The following is a 22,704-nucleotide window of genomic DNA, read 5'->3' on the forward strand; positions in this document are numbered from 1 at the left end:
AGATGTTGGACCTGTGAAGAAGTGGGCATACTTACTCTTACCAGTGGCAAGCTTCTCCACCTCTGCGGTGAGAAAGCCAAGGCAGGGTGTCTCCAGGCAAATGGGTAAATCTTTTAAAGAGCAACAGATTTGAATCTTGGTTTTTTCCTATGTGAACTGTGCATATTCTCCGCTGCTTCCTTGCAAGCGCAGCTTCCCTAACCCAAGATGGTTCTCTGCCTGTGAACTAAGAATTAGTCAAACACCATGTGTTCTATAGTTTTTTGGGGGGGGGATCCATCATGGAGGACATGTAGATGCTAAGTTACTTTAAAATGAGTTTCTGAGTTTGCTTTCTCATGGTAAGTTTCAACCCTCAAAGAGGATGTTTAATAGAATAATGTATATCTGTAGCTTACTTGTGTTTTTCATATGATTAATGCTGACTTTTTTGGTATGGATTGCAGTTGTATGTGCCCATGTCACTGCATTCTTATTTCTAGCAGTGTTTGGTATGTTGCTGTAGCTATTGGTTTTTTTGACTGCTGTTAATACCTCTGCTCATGGCTGCAGGACGGCCAGATGATAGAGTGCCGCTGCTGTTATGGGGAGTTTGCATTTGAAGAGCTAACACAGTGTGCAGATGGTCACTTGTTCTGCAAGGAGTGCCTAATTAAATATGCTCAGGAGGCAGTCTTTGGCTCTGGGAAGGTAAGGATTTCCTGCCTGGACATGGGGAAATGGGTAGATTGCTGTTGGAAGATCTTATTGCTGTTGGCAGAGTGTTGTTGCTTAAACCAGATGTAACGGCACTTCCCAGGAAGTATTTGAATGGAACGGAGTCCTGAAATCCAAATCTGACAAGTTGGTCTTACGATCAAATGAACAGCCCAGAGCTTCACAATAGGATCTTTGCTGAATAGGACTTGTCTCTTGCTGACCTCTGACTTGCTCCATGCTTAGCAACTCCTAATGGATTATTAGGAAAGCTTTTCAGTATTCGTATAACAACTTGCACTTATTTGGTTGTGATTTACTAATTAATAAGCCAATGGTGTCTGCACAGAGAACCTGTGCTTATCTCTGATTTGGCCAGTCCCTTCCTAGCTAAGGGATTGTTCTTTATAGAAGTCCTTGTGATCCCACCTTAATTTGGGGGTCAATTCATCTACAGGACTGCTAACCTTCTCAGTCTCATGTAGAAATGCTGATGCTACTAGGACATGGTTACCAGAGTTGGCCTAAATGGTAAGGCAGCAGTAGTTAGCAGTTATCATGGTACTTAGCTGAGCCATAAATGAGTTCCTCACAGCAGGTTAATTATGCATGCTCCTTTGCCTCAGGAGATGAGGATCAAACTTTAGGGTAATTCTTGGGGGGGGGGGGGGGGTGTACTCCAGGATCTGTATTTCTTGTAACCATATAAACTGACAACTGTACTTAATGTGAGTGTATTGCCAAGAATAGAACATGCTGTTCATGAGCATAGTGCCAGCTTTCGAAGGGGAACACGCAGTGGCAACAGGCTGCTTTGTGGTCATAGTGGCTTTGGAGCAAGCGGACTCTAATCCCAGCTATGAAGAGCATCTTCATGCCCGTTGTTTGTCTGCGGACTGATCTAGCAGATCAACTAGCCTTGTTCGTACCATAGCAAGCCCCTACTGGCAGCCTGGCAGTCATCTGCTGTTTTAAGCTCTCTTCTTCATAAGCAAAGCTCTGTGGTGATTGTATTTGGAAAAGTTCTGGTTACTGAGTGTCCTTGTATCTGTCACTAGAAACATACTGAAACTGCGCTCTCTCCTCTCCTTCCAATTGTAGTCAGAGCTCAGCTGCATGGAAGGGAGTTGCACGTGTTCATTCCCCACCAGCGAGCTGGAGAAGGTGCTTCCGGAGAACATCCTCTGTAAATACTATGAGCGGAAAGCTGAGGAGGAGGTGGCTGCTGCCTGTGCAGATGAGCTCGTCAGGTGAGTCTCCAGTGCAGGATACATGAGTCGGAATGGATGAACTGGAGGAAATCCTGTACTTTCTGTTGTAGAAAACTGTCCTCCAGAATCCTAAATGCGTGCTGACTTTGGGGCAGGTAGCTTTCAGAGAGTTGCCCTTTAGTTTAGGGGCCCCGTAGTCCTGTTTTCCTCAGACTGTTTTTATTTAGCACAGTCTGCCTTCCTTTGACTAGGAGCAGATTAAAATTCAGTAAGGCCGTCTTCCCTGTCGTTTGCCAGCCCTGTGCTGATCCTTTAAATTATATGCTCAGCACTGCTTTTGACCATGTAATACTTTGATTGCAAACAGGGAAGTGATTGAAGAAATATGAGCAAAAAGACAGTAGTCAGCAAATCCTTGCGGCAGGTGTTTGGCTGAGCTTTATAGCTATTTGACTAAATCCACTTTGAGCAAAGATTTGTTTGGCCCTGTGTGTGTTTGGCCTATTAAGAGCATCTTATTTTGGGCTGCAGGTGTCCATTTTGTAACTTCCCAGCTCTACTGGACAATGATGTGAAGCGGTTCAGCTGTCCTAATCCCCGCTGCAGAAAGGTAATTGGGTGACGCTTGCCATTTGGTCTCTTCTGGAGCATTGGGCTGGAGAGCTGGGAGGGCAACTCGCACTTAGCAGCAGGTGAATGAACATCTGATGTGGCTGCATGGGGCAGCAAAGTATTTCCTGGATACTACTGAAGGTCTGTAAAATTGTGTGGCGAGACAGATGTATTTCAGGGCACTGATACAGGCGTGGTGACTCCCTTTCATGTGGCAGGCTTGGAAGACATTGGCCAAAAAGAAAAGCCTCTAGGTGCCTTAGGCTGCAGTTTTGCATGTACAGAAGTACTTTAGGTGAACAAGGAGCAGGGTATTTAAAAGGCCCAGAAACAAATTGTAAACCATTATCTAATGAGTTCTGGAGAACAAGCTGGAAAAAACCTCATCTGCTGTCCTTAGCGGAATTTGGCATATTGCGTTTTTCTCTTATGCTACCATTTGAATACAGATTCAACTGGTAGTGAAGAAAACTTGTTTGAAGAGCTCACTTAAATGCACCCCTTCGAAGGGCAGTAGTTCTTTGCACTTCTCAAGTTTGCTAATAGCCACAACAGAAGAATCATCAGGTCCAATGGCTGGGCAGAATGGGGAAACTTACTGCTGCTACTTCTACATGTTTGTTTTTCCATGGAAGAGATGGTACAGAAACGTGTTTCGCAGTCTCCTGAATGTATGTTAAACCCTGCTTACATCTGGTGCCAGTGAGTTGGGGCTGACATAGTATCAGTGCTTTAGCACTAGTGCTGTGGGGCATCTTGCGTAACTTTAGCCACAACAACGAATTCTCATGCAATGTTCAGGGCTGCCTATCCCCCAGCAGAGATTTCTGCTAATCAGAAATTCCTTTTGAATGTGTAGACCATATGCTTGTAGCTGCCAAAGCTTTGGGTTCTCATTTTGAAGTCATACCTCTGTTTGCCTGTATTGGAGAAGTAATAGACTTTGGATAAGAAGTCAAATTTTGTTGTCTGGAGAAATTGAAGTTGCCAGTAGTGAACTTCATAGTCTGTTAGGAGAATTGAATATACTGGGGAAGAAAAGCCATTTGTGGAAGATGTACAATTCCATTTTTAATCTCTATGTGTTTTGCTAACATTACCCTCTAGCATTTGGGAAAGAACCCTCTCAATTCTGGATTATCCACGTTTCATGAGCAAAGAGATTGGACTGCCATTAGGTGGCACTGTTGATTCAGGTTTAAATAGTTCTTTTTTCCTTACTCTGTTTAGCAAAAACCAAGCTGTTCCCAAAGTGTCAGCACCGTAGAACAGAATTTAGGCTTAAGCAACATGAATGTTTCAATGTGTAAAAATATGAAGCATTTTTTTGATGTGTAGTGTGGCACAGTAAATGTGGCAAGAGGGTCAGTCCTGCAAGTGTTCTTCCCTCTGGTCTGTTGTTTATTTCCTTCCTAGGACCCTGTTTGTTCTCGCTTCCTGGGGCTGCAGTATTCCAGTGAGCTGAACTTCTGGTTTCCTGGACAGCTTGTGTTGATTCCTGAGCTGAAAGTCTGCTGAGTAGCTTAGGGCTCTTAGAAATCTAAAAGTCTTTTGGATTTGAAGTCCAGGATGACAAGCTGAGCTAGCAGGATGTGTTAGTGTCTCATATTAGCAACTGCAGTGGTCTTTCATGTTCCTGCTACCTTGTTTCTTTCCAGAATGAAGAATTTCAGTTAATGTTCTTGCTTGCAGGAAGCTATTGCCCATAGGGAGGAAAGGGCTAGATTAGCACAGAGGTTGGAAAGGATGCATTGGCTTTCCTAGCAGTGCCTCTGGCAGCCCTTGTGGTAGTGATGAATGATCCTGGAAGGAGTTCTTCTCTGGTTTGAAGGACTGTACTTGCACAGCTGAACTGAAAGTGAGGGGAAAGAATGAAAAGGGGTAGGTCAAAGTGTTCCTCTCAACCTCCAGAGTAAAAGGATGGGAGAGGAGGGCCAGATGGTAGTCCTGTTGTATATCAGTGCTCCATTACCTGGATCCTCTGTCTTGCTTCTGGAATTCATGTTGATGCTCTCTGGCTTTCTGTTAAATCTGGCAGAGAGGTTGAGACGCATTTGGATCGGGAATGGATGTAAAGTATGTGATGGAAACCAGCCAGAAGCCTTTATTTTTGGCTGTGTGTGGGGATTGGGCCCAACAAAAGAGCTTTAGGCACACCCAGCTTGCCGCTTACACGTTGCGCCTTGCAGGTACTAAAACGTGGCTAGTTGTAACCTCTGCAATGGGCAGAGCTACCGGTTGCTGTTGCCTCCTTCAGTGGCTGAGTGGATGCATGAAGAGCATGCAGATGAGCCTGCACCATCTGTCAGTGCCATTGTGGCTCCAGCTGTGTTGTGTGAAGTTTGACTCGTAGGTGGCTAGACCTTGCATCTGAATGTCACTAACTGCTGCTGGATGGAGGGGAAGCTTAATTAGCCAAGGAGAAAGGTTGCCCAAGCCACCCACCCTGCAAATGCATTCTCCCACGTATTTGCAGTCTGAGCTTGCGATGGGGAAGAATCAGCTTTCGCTCAGCTGGCTAACATGAGACCTGCCTGAGTTTTGAGGTTTTGCTCTGTGGTGAGTCTCTCGCAACGTGTTCCCAGCGGCTGTGGGCACAACGTGAGGATTCCTGGCAGCCGGCTCGGGCAGCCTCCATCTTGTCTGTGCACGGATCTCCGCGTGGAAGCAGTGCTCGAATTTCTCATCTCTTAACGACGCGTGTTTTTCCTCAGTGTGTTGTCGCATCACAAAAGGTTACCCAAACCAAAGCTGCCGATTCTGGTAAAGCCGTGAAAGACACGTTGCGCGTTGATTCCTTAAGTACTAGGAAGTGAGCGTGTACTTTCATAGGCTGGGGAATTCCTGTTTCCCACCAGAAAAGGGAGTCCTTCCCGCTCTCTCCCTCCTCCCAGTATCCCATCTCATGCACGAAGACTCCGCTTTTGTTCAGAGGCTGCTCGCTGCCATCCCAGTGGCTGCTGTGGGTGGGGACGCTTCTCCCCTCTTTGCAGTCGCGGCACAAAGCGCTGCAGGGCTTTCAGCAGCTACGAGCTAGGCAGGGGAAAGCTGTCGTTGCCATGGAAGTACAGCAGGGAGCCGTGCTGCCCCTCTAGGTGCCAGGGAGCTTAAAACCTTCAATAGTTGTTTCGTAGCCAGACTGCAACCTGCAGCCACCTTGCAGGGACTTGCATTTCCAAGGCTTTAAGTCCTTTGCACGACTTGCAGGACTGAATTGCTGCCTGCCTCAGTGCTGGCTGGATGTAAAAACGGGATTGCTCGTGGCTGCCCAGCGCTGACTTGCGTAGCCCTCGGACGAGGCAGCTGCCGCTCTTGTTCGTGGCTGCGTCCTGCGTCCCATTAATGAGGCTGTGCTTAGGGGATGAGCTTGCCTGCTGGTGTCTGAACTGTTGCGCTGGAAAAATCAGCGCTGATGTGCCTGTGTGAGATGGATAAGCTCTTCACTCTCCTGCCTTTTCATCTTAAGGACAGGCTCCCTGGCCAAAGCAATCCTTGTGCGTACTCTTAATTTGCAGGACTAAGGTGTGGTGTTTCAGGGGACTTCTTTTCAAACTGCTAGACTTTCTTAAGATTGATTTCGAGGTGCTGGCTGTGAACAGATGCACCCAGCTGCTTTCAACCTTCATTTTCTTTTGGAAGACGAACAAGTTTAAGCTTGTACAGGGCTCTGCCTAGCAAGCTGTGCTTGAAGATAGCTTTTCTTAGCAGGGCACTAACACGGCATCCGTGACATACGTTAATAAGCCTAAGTTGTGTCGTATAGCTTACAGCAACTTCAGTACAAGTGGCCTTTCTTGCTGAAATAACAAATTGTTGCGTGAGCAACCAGCTCTAAAGTTATAAAAGCAGCTAACGGGGCATTGTGCACGGCCTGTCTGATCGCTGTACCTGGTGCGGTAATGGAGCGAGCAGCTGTTCCTGATTCAGAAGTGGAGAATGAGGCAGCCCAAGCCACCTATGATCCAGTTACAAGTGTTTTATAGGGTGCAAAGGAAATGTTTGCATAATCAAATACCCAGCAGCAGCAGAGGATGTGTTTAGGATGACATAATCCTTCCAAGGATGTCATCCAACGCATGCCACGGTGCCATGCTAGAGGCTGGGCTGTTGTTGCCCAGAGCTGCCCTTCCCAAACACCAAATGTTTTGCAGTGTTCAGCTTAAACTGTATCAAGAGTTGTCACAGGCGGGGTTGGAGAAATTGAGCTTGAACAGAATGCCTCAGTGTAGGATGTGCATATGGAGAATTACTTAATTCTCCTTCTTTTGCAACATGTTTTCCCAGCTGCTGAAGTCTGCTGTCTCATTCAGCTTCCTGACAGCAATGCAAACATTTTGAAGGTCCTATGGTCCTGTCTTGTTCTCTGTGCAGCAGTTCTTATCCCTGTTCTTTGTATGCTTTTCCTTGGGCGTATTTATTTGGATGCAGTTGTCACTTATAGCTTGTCCCTCTGCTTTAGTAGAGAACAGAGCTGAAGATGGCAGTTTGCTTATGGCAAACCGCTGTAATTTCTTTTTGATGGCACTAACTTCAAGGCCAAATCCCATGTTTAAATTTCCATCCTGTGACTGTGTGAATGTGGTTTAGTAGAATTTGTTGGGATGAGGAGGAAATGGAAATGTGGTATGGAGAATCTTGCTACTTGTCTTACTAGTGGAGTTTGGGAATGCAGTACTTGTGTGCTTGCACGCAGTCGTGTCTGGAGGCCTGTCTTCTGCTTCTCCAACAGAACAGTTTTGAAGCTGTTACTGTTCACTGCCATCTTCTTCCTCAGCAATGCATGGGTGAAACTTTTCGCTCCAGAGTTTTGAGCTTTCTTCTTCAGTTCAGTGCGTTTGCTGCACCCTTCTTAAATAAGTGGTGCGCATGGGAACACGCTCCGCTATATTGCTGCCAAAACCACAACAAATGGCAAGTTTCCATCTGTCATCTCGGCTCAGCTCTGAGGCACTCCGCTGCTGGGCAGGCGATTCATTTTTCTTCCATAAAAGGGCATTGAAACTTGTCTGTAGCCGTGGTGCACTGTGCTGCAGTCAGTGAGCAAAGCAAGCAGAGATGCTATCGGCGGCAGCACTGGCAATACGGCAGCCGGAGCTCCGGTGATTTCAGTATCTGTTCGCAAAGGGATGGGCAGGAGGGAGGGACCAAGGGCGCAGGTGGGGTTGAGGTGATTGTAGGTGGCAGATAACACCCTATTCAACTTTCCTGCCAAGTCTTAAAGACAGAGATAACAAGAGGGTGCTCCTGAAACAGCAAAGCCTTAAAAGTACAATCCCATGTAGGAAGTGTGTGTGTGCTAAACCATGTGATGTGTCCTAATGAGGCGTGTAGGGTCAAAGTTGCACGGGGAGTGCTGAGAGTCAGGAGATCTTCCCATGAGGAATGCTGAGAGTCAGGAGATCTCATCCCAAGCTTTATGCTGGGCAGCTGCTTACCTTTTCTGGGGGCACGAGGGAAGGCCATGTTCCAGGACGCTCCCTGCATCCCAGCTGTACTGCGCATGCCTGCTTGTTCTGCTGGTGGCTTGCTCCCTCTCTGAGAAGGAGCACCCAGGAAAGTCTGTGACCAGGAGTGAGTTGTCCCCTCCAGAGCAATTCCTGTAGCTTGCTTCTAAGTGTGTCCTTGGTCTGGGCCAGGAGCAGCTGCAAGTATTGACTGGTGCCAGGAGCAGCCCCCTCCTAAATACCGCTTTTCTGGGAGGTACAGTGGTCAGCCTGAAATCTCTCCCTGCCTTGTGACTAGATGCCTGTCCTCCTTCCTCAGGACATGTAGGAATGGGCTGCAGGTGCTGCAAGACTATCTCATGGGGAAAGCAGGCTGCTGCAGGAGCAGACTGGATTCATTGCTGTGGTGGGATGTGGGGAGCCCATGAGCAGGAGCTCAGGTGCTGCTGCTTTTACAAGGTCAAGTCTGCTTATGCAGTGGTATGTGGAAATGCTTCACTTGATAAATGAGTCTGACAGAGAAGGAGAGTGCAAAGCCCAGCTTGGAAATGGACCTGAGGAAAGAGGTCAGTTTAAATGGGGTATCTGTCTCCTGAAGGTGGAAAAAAGTTGCTGAAAGCAAGAACTCAAGTTAGTCTCTTTAAAAATAGACCATGTAAGTCAGTGCAATTCAAGCAACAAAGCTTACTCCTGTGCTTGGTTTCTGCCTTTTATAGCAATATCCATTCAGGGAAAAGGCAATTCTTCCACTGTTTACTGACCAATGAATACCTCTTTGTCAAGGTCCATAAGAGGTAGTGCTATCTCCCCTTCATAGCTTTGTCCTGCTAACGAAAGGTCCAGAGGTAGTAGTCTAGGCATGGCTTAATGTGAGATGGAAACGTCAGCCTCTGTTTTGTGACCCAGCAGTCTCGTCTCGTCTCCCCCTCCCTGGGCCCAGCCTGACACCACTTACGTAGAGGAGATACCCTGAGAGCTGCTGTAATTGGGTGGTGGTCAGCGCAGATGAGTGGTGACAGCATCTTTGGGGATCAGCTGGTGGACTCTGAAGATTTAGATAAGAGCACTCTGGGTGGGTGGTGCTGGGAGGGAAATGTCCTCAGCTGCTTTGAGCCTGGCAGTCACTAGAGTCGACCCATAACCAAACTGGAACTGCTGCTGCTGGAAAAACCCTGAAAGGTGTAGTTGTGCTGAGAGCAGAGCAGAGGCAGGCCTGGCGGCTCGCTGCAGCCTGAGATTAGTTGTAAACTTTGACTTCCCTTTCTCTTTCAAGGGATCTTAGAAAGGAAAGGGTGTTATTCCAGTTTATTCCATTTCTTCCTTGCGTGAAATAGGGTGATTGCATCACATTCTTCCAACGTCAAGGTGGAAACCCTAAACCTATGCAAAGAGCATAGGTGTGTTTGATTTTTTTTTTTGCTTGATTTGTTGTTTTTCTTTAGCAGAGAAATAATCTAGGTTGTCCATTGTTCACTTTGGTCCCCGCAACAGGTAGCGATGCTAGTGAGCTGCTCTGAGACTGTTTTGGGAGCTGAGTACAGGTACTTTCCACAGTAGCAGTTACAAAAGCACGGGCAAGTTTAAGGCTTAAACTCTGCCCAGTGCTACTTGTATTTGCAGAGCATCAAAGCAGGGTTAACGTTTTGCCGCTGCAGTGGAAATGGAGGTTGGAGAGGATGGAAAAAGACTGTTCCCAAGCCAATTTAAAAACATTGTTCTGACCTTACTCAAGAAGCTACATCTTCCCTCTCTTTCCTCCCCCTCACATTCCTGTCGTAGTAATCACTGATCTCTAACCTTAGCTTCATCTGCCACAGCTAACCACTTAAATGCACTTAAAAACAGACTTTCTGCACGCACCTTATCTTGTTGTACCTTAGTACTTCCAGGGCAAAGTTATCTTTGGAGGAGCATGAGTCAGCTGTAAAGGTTTTGAGTAGTATTGTGTCAGGGTAGTTGATGACTGTCTCCTCCTTGAGGCCAGAGCATGAAGATGGCATAACCTGGTAGATGTAGTTACAGGAGGTGTTTTGCTTCTTTCTGTTTTCATGTAAACAGATTTGAGCAGATGACACAGTCATCAGACTTCCTGGGCTAATACAAGGCTGCTGCAGATGATGTCCATTTTGGAGGCTGTCAGTTGAGTTTGCTTCCTAATTTGGTCACAGTGTGCTTAGAGCTGGCCTGCTTTCCTTTTTTTAACACTCGTCCTTTTATATCATTGTAGTGGAGGGGAAGCTGTTTGTATCAGAGAACCTCCAGCTCTTTTCGCTTCCTCTGTGCAGAGGAAGTGATACTTGAATGGTGTCTTTGAAAAAGCAGTGCAGTTCTGAATTTGATCTTTTTGCTTTTCCTTCATTCTTTGCCACTCTTTAATGAGCTCATCTCAATGAGTGCTGGTCGTCTTTCCATTCTTGGTATTCATTTGAGCTCTTAGTGCTGGAAGGGCTCTGTGGATTAGGTCTCTTAAGTGACAGAGGGAGCTGTATTGAAGTTAAACAATAAAATTGATAAGCAGGGATATTGGAATACATACTGCAAAGGGGAGAGATGAGTCTGATGCAAACCTAGCCTCAGCTAATGGAGAAAGTATGTTTTGTTTCATATATCACTAACAAGAGTTCTGGCACCATTTAGGAAGCTGAAAATGCCAAACGCTGGGAGAAAAATAGTGGCTGGTCAGCTCTGCTAAATGACCTTTAAAAAAAATGAGCTAATGTATTGCAAATCCTCAAGAAAATTAAGGACCGCAGGCCTACTTGAAGAGGGCTGCTTTTTGGTATTGGACCAGAATTGGCCCTAAACAAGCTGCCTTTGGTTCCTGGCATGCAGGAGGCAGACCTTAACTGTCAATGTGACTTTTCATTCGGCAACAAACAGTTGACAAATACTGAACCTGTAGCCTCCTTTTTTCTATGCTGTACTTACCAGGAAGGAGGAAAAATGTTTCCAGGTGATCCAGTTGAGGATGCAGCTCTGATGACTTCATTCAGAGCTGTTGGGATGCTTCTGTGCCTTACAGTGATGGTGAACCTATTGTTGAGGGACCTGACACCAGTGTTGGAGAAGATTCTGTGGCCCTTAAAGGACTAGGGGATGCTGGGCCCTCTATTCAAATCCAGGACTCTTCTAGGTCCAGAATACATAAGCAGTTCCAGTAGAGTCTAGGTCAAAGTGAGCCATGAACACATTGGTTCTTGGCCTTAGAGGTTTGGCAGTAGATGGGCAGGAATGGGTTGGCCTCCTCTGGAGGAATGGGTTGGCCTCCTCTGGAGGAATGGGTTGGCCTCCTCTGGAGGAATGGGTTGGCCTCCTCTGGAGGAATGGGTTGGCCTCCTCTGGAGGAATGGGTTGGCCTCCTCTGGAGGAATGGGTTGGCCTCCTCTGGAGGAATGGGTTGGCCTCCTCTGGAGGAATGGGTTGGCCTCCTCTGGAGGAATGGGTTGGCCTCCTCTGGAGGAATGGGTTGGCCTCCTCTGGAGGAATGGGTTGGCCTCCTCTGGAGGAATGGGTTGGCCTCCTCTGGAGGAATGGGTTGGCCTCCTCTGGAGGAATGGGTTGGCCTCCTCTGGAGGAATGGGTTGGCCTCCTCTGGAGGAATGGGTTGGCCTCCTCTGGAGGAATGGGTTGGCCTCCTCTGGAGGAATGGGTTGGCCTCCTCTGGAGGAATGGGTTGGCCTCCTCTGGAGGAATGGGTTGGCCTCCTCTGGAGGAATGGGTTGGCCTCCTCTGGAGGAATGGGTTGGCCTCCTCTGGAGGAATGGGTTGGCCTCCTCTGGAGGAATGGGTTGGCCTCCTCTGGAGGAATGGGTTGGCCTCCTCTGGAGGAATGGGTTGGCCTCCTCTGGAGGAATGGGTTGGCCTCCTCTGGAGGAATGGGTTGGCCTCCTCTGGAGGAATGGGTTGGCCTCCTCTGGAGGAATGGGTTGGCCTCCTCTGGAGGAATGAAACTTCAGTGTGAGTCATTCTGGATGCCTGGTTACTGTTGACCTCTGGTACATGAGTAATGGAGAAATGTGAATGTGAAGTGGTGAGGCAGCAAATTTAAAGGGGGAGAGGGAAGGTGAAAACAGAAGATTTTCTCCCATTTTGTAAAAATCACCTCTGTGTGTCACTCTACATTTGCATATTATCTTCTAATTAGTTCTGACTCACCCACCACTTCCACCTGAAAGGAATGATATGTTTTGAAATATGCAGTTTATAATCTCAGTAGGCCAATGTTTCTTCTCCTCTCTCTCCCTCCTCTTCCAGTGCCCCCCAAAATGCATTTTCTTATAGCTTTTAACCTTCAAGCCTCTTCTCTTCTGCTCTTGCTCTGTTACTACTCTTGCATTATTAATGGAGCTGTAGCAATCCAGCCAGAACACTGACATTACTAATTACTACTTGTAGCAGAGGAATGAGGAGCAAGATAGAAAGTGGGTCAGAAGATGCTGTCGTCATAAAATCATAGTATCAGAACTGCAGAGCAGAACTCTTTGTACAAGCAGGTTTGTGTTGAAAATGGACTCCTTCACCCTGAGGCATACCTGTATATGTTCAGGATGTGGGCTCTCCGTGCTTATTTGCTGCATACAAATGAAGTGAGCATCTTGCACACAGAAAATGGTTAATGGACCTTTAATCCTCAAGAGCTGAGGAATGGAGCGATCTGTTGTGCTTTGCCTGGTAGCACTTTAAGCATCACAAAATTCATGTGCTCTTCAGTGTTGGTACTGCAGCGTGAAGCCCCTTCTCTTATTAGTGTCAAAGGCTGAGGAAGCATTAGTGGCTGGGTTTATTTTTGCATTTGGTGAGAGCCTGTCACACTCTATGCGTTCAGATTGTCCTTGGTAGTGCCAAGGGCATCCTATAGCAGCGAACAGCTCTCTATGCGCCATATAAAAGAATATGGCTATTATGAAATCAGAATTAGACCATTATTTTGGGGATGCAGCAATTGACCTGTGAATACTGGGCTGCTGTAAGCATAAGGAGTTGCCTGACTATCCTGCTTCTGGTTAATGGAGCTGTGCCTTTTCACTCAATTGGGCAAAGCATCCACTTAGGGATCTGGCATCCCTTGGAGGCCTTGCCATGAACAGTTGTGCTGTCATGTTAGCTTGCTCCTTGAATGAGGGGCAAGTGTGAAAAGAGAAGTGTCGTTTACTACAGAATATATTGACTGTTAAGGTAAGTGACAGTTTAAAGAAAGTAATCACTTTAAACACATGCTTTCATTGTTCTCTTTGAAATAATTAAAAAGGCTAAAATGCATAGGTCAGTAATAAAACGCAAATACAAAATTGAGTAGTTTATACTGGCAAAAAACTGAACTCTTTCCTAAAATGATACTTTAAAAGAGAGACTTAAATCTATACTCTCCCAGCACAGTCATTACAAACTTTCTGTTAGCAAGTAGGGAGCGAGATAGGAGGCTCTTCTAAATTTGCTTGCTAGCAACGAGGGGAAGAGAGCGTGTCTCACTAAGACACGTAACACAAGATGGCAGCTTCCTTAATCTCTTGGAGACAAGGGAAAAGAGAAGGGACTGTGTAGTCTTTTTTTTTTTTTTTTTTTTCCAGCATTGCTGGTGACAATATGGCAGCCTGGTATATACTCCGCTATGGGTGTCAGAGGGATCGGACCTTCTGGCTACTTTGAGGGGAGCAGAAATAGGCACATCTTAAGGTCCTGCCTACACTGAACACAAGGGTGTACCCCTTGCAGAGTGCAAATACTGATGCAGCATCTATGCAAGTTCTCCTACCTGTGAAGTCACGGTCTACTGCAAAGCCCAGTATGCAGGAGCCCAGGGTGACTGTGTGTATATGCAGCAACTGGGTTACACTGGTTTTGGAAGAACACAAGGAATTGGCAAAACAATTTGTGCTCAGTCTCTGCTAGACTATCTAACATCCAGATAAACTGGTAGCGTGTAGCGTGCTTCATTTGTGTTCTCAGCGGAGTAAGATAGGCCTGCACGTGAGCAGCATGACTCCCTTAAAAGTCAGATGGCAACTCTCGCAAGCAAGTTAGATCTTTGGGCTGGACAGGCTTGACAATACCCCCTTTCAAAGATTATCTTTTAAACTATCCTAGTCACACGCTGCCTTTGGTGCCCGCCTGAGTCTTTTGTCATGACGAGCAGTATTTAAGAGAAGCAGGCTACTCTAATCTGTTCTCTGTGGGCTGAAAAATCTATCCCACTGTAGCTGGCCAACTTTATTTCTCTAATCGATCATAATACGTGTAGGGGTTTTGAAAATCCTGGCTCATGTTTTCTCTGGTGTAGATGGAACTGTGTGTTACTCAGAAGTGAGCCCAAAGCAGAATGTTGCTAGTGCAACTTGGAGTGTTTGAGGGAGAGCAGGCACTCCCCTTAAGTGGGAGCTGACGGTGGGCAGTAATTTCTACTGTGTTTTTATTAAAGTCGGTGTGCAGCTGGAGATGTCTAAACTTTATAACCCCTGTATTCTTTTCAAAAAATAAGTACTGATTTGTCGTTAAAATCGAGCATCTTCATTAAGGCCAATGCTTCCTCTGTCCCAAATTTCATGTGCACGTATTTAATTAAAAGGCAACAAGGTTAATGAAGCTTTGAATGCATAAGGCCTTACTTGCTGAGTTTAATTTTATTTAATTACTCCAGAGATTGGAATTCCCAGCTATGATTGTCCCCTAACATGTGATTAAGGAACTGGAAAGGGACGATTTGAATTGTTACTCAGTGCCAACTTCTTTGTCTTCTAATTTTTTTCATCTTTGTTTGAAAGAGGATTAGAGAAAAATGCATTCTTAAGTCAATGTTTTAGCTTTGTATTTCTGATGGAACTGGCAAAGTTGTGAGCTGCTGAGCAGAAACCTGGGACACTGGGAGCAAGGTGGAAAATGGGAAGTTTTTTTGTGGATTGACAATCTTCCTTTGTCCTGTGGAAGATCAAGAGCAAGTAAGGTTGTTCCTTCTCCTGCCCCAATACCTGTTACCACACTCAGCGTCGGTGGGGTTAAGTTGGCTGCATAATGCCATAGCCCAAATCAGTGTAGTCTTCATTAAGCATGCAGTGTTTACAAAAAAGCTGGGGTGTCTCTAGGATTTTTGTTTACAGGTGTTTTGTTTTGAGCAGTAGTTTTAGTGTCTATGACTTCTGTGAGGATCCAGGTCCTTTTGTGATCCTCGTGTTAACTGTTGTATGAACTTGCGGTCCCTGCTCTGCAGAGCTCTTAAAGCTGAAAATCTAGACTGCAGAAAAGCCATGTACCAGCAAAGTGTTCCAGTGATGGAAACGGCAGGATCGTGTTCCTGACTTCGTTATAATAAAAACTTATGACCCATGCTGAATGTCTCTGTGGTTGTCTGTCTTTATCTGTGACAGATGCTATTGAATATTCCAAGGCTACTGTACATTTTTATGTATCCTTATGGGCTTGTTAGCAACTATAGCCTTGACTAGAGGGATAATATAAAGAAAGCTTTCAGCAGGAACAGAAGACAGCAGGATTAATGCCCTTCTCTAATACTGGAACAATGCAGGTAACAAGTGTTTTAGGGTTTTGCTGCAGCTTTGACTCCTTTTGGAGGTCCTAACTGTCAAAAATTCTTGGGAATAGTATGTAGTAGCATCCCCCTGCTGTAGTTGGCCGGCATGAGATGCTGGTCAGCAAGCAGTCCCTGCACAAAGAGGTATTTCAGACCTGTCAGGCTTTCCCAGGAATAAGCCAGCGATTGCTGGTAGACTGTTGTGTATGAGGTGTTGCTTGGGGGGGAAGAAAAAGTTTTAAGCCGTGCTTGGCTTTCAGAAAGGTATCTGATCTCTTCCTGCTGTTGTGGGAAGAGCAGACCTGCAGGTGCTACCTGGCCATGGCTGTGGGGAGTTGCAGCATGAGCTGGAGAGAGGATGGCAAGCGCAGGTTTGGGTCCCAGCACCCTGTAGGTGTGTTTGGGAGGACTGCAGAGTGCTCAGAGGCGCCCTTGATGGCGTTGCGCAAGCTCTCGCGTGCCTATTAAATTGTTCCTAAGCAGATGAATCTGTAAAACAGCTGGGGTGAGACAGTTTGCTTCCTTTCAGGCGTTCTCCTTAGTCTTTCTATAGTTCTCCTCCTCGTCAGCCTGGCTCTTATCTCCTCCCCGGCTGGAGGTGACGTGCATCCTTACTGCTCGCCCTTGCCTGGTCTTGAGCTTTCACTTCTCCTGGCCGTAGTAAAACACCTTTCCATCTGGCCTGATGGTTTAAGTGACCTCTGCCCTGCTGAATAACTAATGGCCGGGCCCTCGCGCTGGGGGCTGGGGCCGGCCGGTGTGTGGCAGCTCCTCTCGCCGTGGGCTCGGGGAGCAGAGGTGACCGCTAAGTGGGCTTGTTGCCGCTACCAGTGTAAACAGAGCAGATGTTCCCGTGAGCCGGGGGAGCATTAATGGCATGTGTTGGCCCGGGCTGCTGTAAAACACTGCTGCGCGCTTTCGCAATGAGGTCAGCGGCGCTAAAAGCTGATGGGAGTTTAATGTGGAGTCTGCCTTGCGAAACGGAGGGGTCAACCGAGAAAGCGGCCGCTAATGGAAACGCAAGTACGCTTGTCATAAATCAGTGCCAAAACCCCAAACAGGCAGAGCTGCCGCTGTATCCTCCAGCCAGCGACGTAGCTGTAACTACCTATTAGCTAGTCAGTGGCTGCCTTCCTCGCTGTGGGTTTTTTTTCACGGTAGCGTTTGACTTTAAAAGGGACAAATAGTGGCTGAAAACAGACAGCTCAAGGAAAACTCTGGTTGCTGAGCGAGCGTTGCTTCACCTGCTTCCCCCGAATGTTTGTGGGCTCCCTTAATCACTGCTGCCCCTCCACTTGGGGAGTGATAGAGGACAGCTGAAACCTTATGTTAAACAAGTCATCCTCTGGCAGAATCAAATCCCTTGTATTTCTGCCCCGCGGTTGCTAGGAGCTCTGAAGACATCCAGGAAAGCTTTGCGAGGCAGGAGACAAAGCATGCTTGGCGCTGTTTAGAGATCATATGGTTTTTAAAAACAAACAGATTTTGTTTTTATAAAAAAGCAATATTTTTCTCAACAATGAAGGGTTGGTCAGCTACCAGATCAACCAATGTATTCCTTGTAAAGCTGGACTCTGTGGGTTACCATTTGCCAACAAGATAAGATGATCATATTTGTTCAGTGATTTATGCTCTGTGAAGCTAATCTGAAAGAATGTTTTATTGCTCTATTTATTTTTTTAAGAGGGTTCTTTGACCTCCTTTTTTTTTGTGCGTGTTGGGAATAAGCATGCCTTTAAGCTAAATCTCAAAGCCCAGCCCAAACTGGGGGTCTGTCTTCAGGGTTGCTGCTTAAAACCTAATATCCGCAGGCTATTAGTGGCAGAGATTCCATTCTGAAAAATAAGAAGTGAACATCTCTTCCCCTCGAGGCTTTTTCTACTTTGAAAAGCCTTGCTGGAGTATCCAGCCTCATACAACCCAACAAAGCCAGTCTGCAACAAGAAGGGGGGTGTGGTGGCGTGTGTTTTCTTTTTATTTTCCCCCCCCCTTTTCTTTTTCGGTCTCCCTTAAAGGGCAGAGGTTAAAACAAAACAGATGCTCTTGGATGTTGTGCCTCAGATGTGCAAGAGGCAGTGGGCAAGTCACTTGGGTCACAAGGTCTTGCCTTGGCTCCTCACGTGTGAAATGATGTTCATAAGAGGATATCAGACCTGATAGAAAGCAACCTGGAAGAGATGGGTGATCCTCAGGATGGGGGTGAGAGGAGGAGTATCGGTGTTGTTATTGAGTTACCTTCACCCTAAAGTTTGTGTATATAAGTATCCATATAAGTAAAATCTGAAAGTGCCCTGTTATGACATGTTCTCCCCAAAGAAGGGAATGGATTGCAGCTATTGGAGCTGCCTACAAAAAGAGGGATGGAGCTTTCAGGTAGCTGGAGCTCATGCCAGGTCTTGTGTTCAGCGGTAGCCTGCTACTGCTACTATATTTAGTTTCTTTTTGTCTCCCAGAATGAACACATTAAACTTTTCTAGATATGGAGATAGGCATGACACCAACTAGCACTAAAATGCTTGCCAGCTTCTCAGCTTTACAGTTGTTTTTAGGCAGGTTCCTTGCCTTTCCTGTGTTTGGGCCTGAGCTGTGCTGATGGGGTAGAGGATAATTAGATGAGGTTATGTGAATGAGGTTTGGTTTTGTAGGAGTTTGCTCTGCCCATCGAACCTGGGGTATTTTAGAAGACCTTCTGGAGTATTTTGTTATCTTGTGGCTTTAACCCCTTGTTTTGTATTTCAGGCGCGTAGAGGAAAGAATTGGCACTTTATAGGAGTCATTAGGTAACTTTTCCAGTTTTTTACTACAAGCAAGCATTCAAATGCTTTCAGAGGCAACTTTGTTTTACTGTAAAAGATCCCTGCATTGAATAATTCTGACCTACCCGTGTAATCAAATGAAGCACACTTTTTTTTCTTCCCTCCTGGAATTTTGTGCTAGTTGCAGCTGTTGTTCAAGCTATGGATTTCTAGATTTGTGTCAGAAAACCATGACTTCAGACCACTGGGATTTTTGTGGGTGGGTGAATGTGATAACAGATTAATGAATTTTACTCGGCATCTCCATCTGCCAGACTAAACCATATCCTGCATAGGAGACTTAACACAGCTGTTTGAGCTGGTCCTTTAAAAGCAAAGTAGTCCAGGGTAATGGAAATCCATTTGCTAGTCAAAGCTGATCCTGAATATAAAAAAATTTGTTCTTAAGGTGGGCTTTCAGAAGGCAGCACCTTATCCATAATATATTTATTTTTCTTTTCCTGATACAAGCTCTGTGATGAACTCAAAGCACACAAACAAGGAAAAGTAGTGATCATATGAAGAAATGCAGGTGATCCCCTCGGGGCTAAGTAGAAACCCCAGGTGCTCATGAAACATGTGGATCAGGTTCCTTATCTGAAACTTGGACTCTTACTTATTGCTGCAACACTCAGTTGCCTTCCTTCTAACTTCTGTATGTAAGTAAATTAAAATATGTAGGGTAAATCAGTTATTTCAGTTCCAGTGTGGGGGACTTGTACCAGAGGAAAATAACTGGGAAGCAATAGCAATGCATTGCTACATGTGTAAAAGTATATGTACTTCCTCAAATTGCATTTGGCTCAAATCTCTGCCCCTGCAAGGGGCAAACAAAGTTCAGCTGAGAATAGAGCTGTAGTGAGGAATGAGATGACCAGATCAGGCAAAAACTGCAATGCATTAGTTGTAGCTGCAAGTTTTCCTGTTCCCTCCTGAGAGCTTTGGAAGTTAAAAGGAAATGAAGTAGCTGCTGAATAAGAAACACGTTATCCTTTGCCTGCCTTCTGTTATACGTAAGAAGTTGCCATGGCTAGACACCAATCTGATATTGTTATTTTGACCTCAAGCAGCGTTTAGCTTTTTTATGTAGAAAGAGGTATCTGTCATCTTCAGTGCCCAGAAAGTGCCAGCAAAAAACGGTAGTGTGCAGATACACACACCTCTGCTGTTCCTAAATGCCACTTCTCTAGCTTCTCACTGCCTGTGAGACTGGATAAACAGCACCTACATAGAGGAGCCCAAAGGCATTGCGGGGTTGGAGTGATGGGGGAAGCCTGGCCTGGTGACTTGGATATGCAAGCACTAAAGGGTGCTCAACACACTCAACGCATTGGGTGGACTGCACTTGCGTGTAATGAGTTGTGCAACTGCACAGCTGTGCCAGAACAGACTGAGGTCTTCTAACTTGTCTTCCACATGGACTCATCACAAACGCTTGTCAAGAAGATGTGAAATTCCCATGATCTGTTTGCGTGTCTTACTACATGTTACTTTCTGTCTAGAGCTCCTGTCTGTTTTATGCCTGGAGTATTAGTGGGCCTTCTTACTGCTTTCTACAAGCATGATTATATGTACTGTCCTTAAAGTCTGGACTGGGCACTTCCTCTGAAGTACCTCACGTCACCATGGAGAAGTGAAAGACCATGATGCAATTACCAGGAAGGCAGCTGTAGTCCTTGGACTTGCACGCTGGGGCATGTAGAGTCAGGGAGAGGAGACCTTGCTTTCTCTATGTTATGGCATTAGTGACACCAAGTATTTTGTGCTGGTTCTTAGTCAGGATTGCAGACAAAATGCTAGAAAACACTTAGGAAAAGTTACAGGTATTCTCTGAGACCCAGAAATCCTGCCGTATACTGAGAAAGTAAAGCTAGCTCTTTCGAGAGAAATGAGATCACTTGATGAGTCTATAAATGTACATCTTCAGAAATGTATGCAACATCTTTAATGTAACAGGAGAAGATAAGATGACAATAAGAGTGTAAAAGCTAAGGCTAGGGGAAAAACCTGGTTTTGAGTCAGTCTTTGAAATGAGTAGTAGATGATCTGGGGCTTTTCAGTCCAATTGGACATCTTGATTCGGAAGGAAGAAGGTGGCTTTTAGATTTAGTCATAAATTGAATCCTTGATGAAGGGAGCAGATGCTTTCATATGACCTCCTAATTTAATGGTCACTTTCGGCTTCATTCTGAGTTGAAATCTACTGCTTTTTAACATCATTACAATCTGTAGCCCCATCATTTCAAGCTGTGTTTCAGCTAGATTGTCCGGGCTAAGCCAGTCTAAGTGTGAACAGACACAGCTGGATGACTGCCAAGGAGCGTAAGAACTGCAAGAAGTGGTAGCCTGGATTCAATAGGTAATGCTTTCATCCAGGATTGTGCAGCGTGTTAATTAGCACTACCACAGGGGAGACAACCTTGGAACTTGCCTGGTTCAAAAGCCACGGGACAAGCTTACAGAAGAAAAGCGTAGAGAACCGTTAAACAAAGTACCACAAATGGTGCGGAAAGTCCCTCGCCTATATATAGCTGTATGCAGGAGAAGTACCCGTACCCCTACCTTGTCCTTGCTATGTTTCCTATGTGTCCTCTGTCTTCCTGTGCTGGAAAAGCAATGCAAGGCTGGCTGGACTCTTGCAGTAAGTAACGCAACCCTAAGTCAGGCTAATCTTTGACAAAATTAGCCGTGTCCTACATATGTAGGCACAAGAGATCTGGAAAGGACTGTGGGTAATCACTCTCTAAAACTCCACTGGTGGCCTTTACTCTGTAAAGCAGTGTGTGTTTAGGTATGGTGTTCAGCTCTGTTAAACTGCTCTTGATCCAGGCCTAAGGTAACAGTTTCTGTGCCTATATGCTGAAAGAAAGGTTATGATATAAACTAGAGTTCACTGACTTTTCTTGCTGCTGAACTGTTGCCTGTGAATGTGGGCATACAGGAAGGTCCTGCCCTGGGGTCTCTTCTGTGCATTTCTGTCTGAGGCTCTCCACTCAGTGTTGGATACAAATATTTATGCATGTACTTAGAAAAGACTGATCTGGAAGAAAATTCTTTGCAGCATTCCTCCTCCTGCTTCATATTTAAGAGTCTTTATTTCTTCTTAGTTATTTTCCAGGTGGATTAATGTAGGTCACTGAGGCAGCCACCTGGTAAAATACAGTGAGATGTTGCTGTCATCTTCTGAAAGACTCCAGCATTCCCGCCCCATCACTTATCAACCCCCGCTTCAGTAATGCTAATAGCTATGTCATAGCAAGATTAACAGAAAACCCATGCAAATATTTACAGTTCCTTTCAAGGTATGTATTAATCCAAGAATGTGAAGTGGGGTGGACACGGTGTTAGAGCCTGAAACTAGCTCACGTGGGCCGAGAACTAATTCTGCCAGGCTGGGTAAGCTACAGCTGCCCGCTCGAGGCAGCAGCACAGGGCAGCCGATACCCCTGCTCCATCAGTCAGTGAAAGAAGGAAGCAAGGACTGTGCAGCTCTGGTGTGCAGTGTTCCCCAAGGTTGGGATGGGGTAGAGGAGCGCCTGTAGCCCACAGGAAAGCGGGGGGAACAAGGTTGTCTCAGTTGCCCTCAGTGCAATATCAGCACCATACAGTAACTCTGTAATGAGGGTAGGGGATAAGAAACACGACAACAAAGTAAAGGAGGAGCTGCTTCTGTCTTTCTGCATGAAGCTTAAGAGCTATGCAATGAGGTGGCATGTAGTATTAAATGCCTGGGGCGGCAGTGTTCATTAGGAGATGGTAGCTTTAATCTTGGAGAGAAGACTCGTTCCTTTGTGTTTGTGGGGCTGTGCAGGTTTCTGGGGACTGCAAAGCAATGTGACAGGGCTTATGAAGTATGGCTTTCTCCCCCAGAAGGATGGGGTTCGTGTCAAGGTGATCAGGTGCCAGACTGCGGTCTAGCATGGTAAGGATCTTCCCCTAATTTTAAAATCTCTATGCTCATAAAAAGATGTAAACTGAAGGTTTTAATGGTGGCGTGTCAACACTGCTGAGAAGTATACAGTTGGAGACTGCTGTTGAGCAGGACCTAATGGGGAGTGTGGTGGATGTTGCAGGTCAGCTGCAGTCAGACAGGCGCCCCCCTCCAGGTGAGAGCTGGAGAAGAGGAGAGTCTTTCTAGCTGTAACTTTATACTCTGGGAGATGTTTGTAATGTCTTTAGCATGCCATAGCCAAAGAATGCTTTATGCAGTAATGTTTACCATGGCCTTGTGAGGTATACGTGCGTTGCTACCTTTTTCCAAGAAGGGAAAAAGAGGCAGGATTCCTTGTAATTTCTCAGTGCCTTGTGTTTTATTCTGAATCAGGTGCAGAACTCGGCCACCAGAGGGAGCAAGCAAGCCTAAACTAGTTGCTTTCAACAAAAACCAGCAGCAAATAATCACAGCCTTTGCAAGAGGCAAATTA

At 45.9% G+C, this 22,704-nt stretch overlaps 1 protein-coding gene across 15 annotated transcripts in view; it reads left to right on the plus strand.

Annotated features, from left to right (window-relative positions):
- Nucleotides 1–22,704, plus strand: part of RNF216 (ring finger protein 216) — an 86,394-nt gene that overhangs the window by 30,654 nt on the left and 33,036 nt on the right. For all 15 annotated transcript variants that reach the window (XM_068908318.1, XM_068908311.1, XM_068908313.1 and 12 more), the window contains 3 exons: nt 553–690; nt 1,798–1,946; nt 2,439–2,517. In XM_068908318.1, coding sequence (XP_068764419.1) covers nt 553–690; nt 1,798–1,946; nt 2,439–2,517 — 366 coding nt within the window. The remainder of the gene's footprint in view (nt 1–552; nt 691–1,797; nt 1,947–2,438; nt 2,518–22,704) is intronic.

The sequence above is a fragment of the Struthio camelus genome, chromosome 15 (genome assembly GCF_040807025.1).
Source record: "Struthio camelus isolate bStrCam1 chromosome 15, bStrCam1.hap1, whole genome shotgun sequence".
Classification (NCBI taxonomy): Eukaryota; Metazoa; Chordata; class Aves; order Struthioniformes; family Struthionidae; genus Struthio; species Struthio camelus.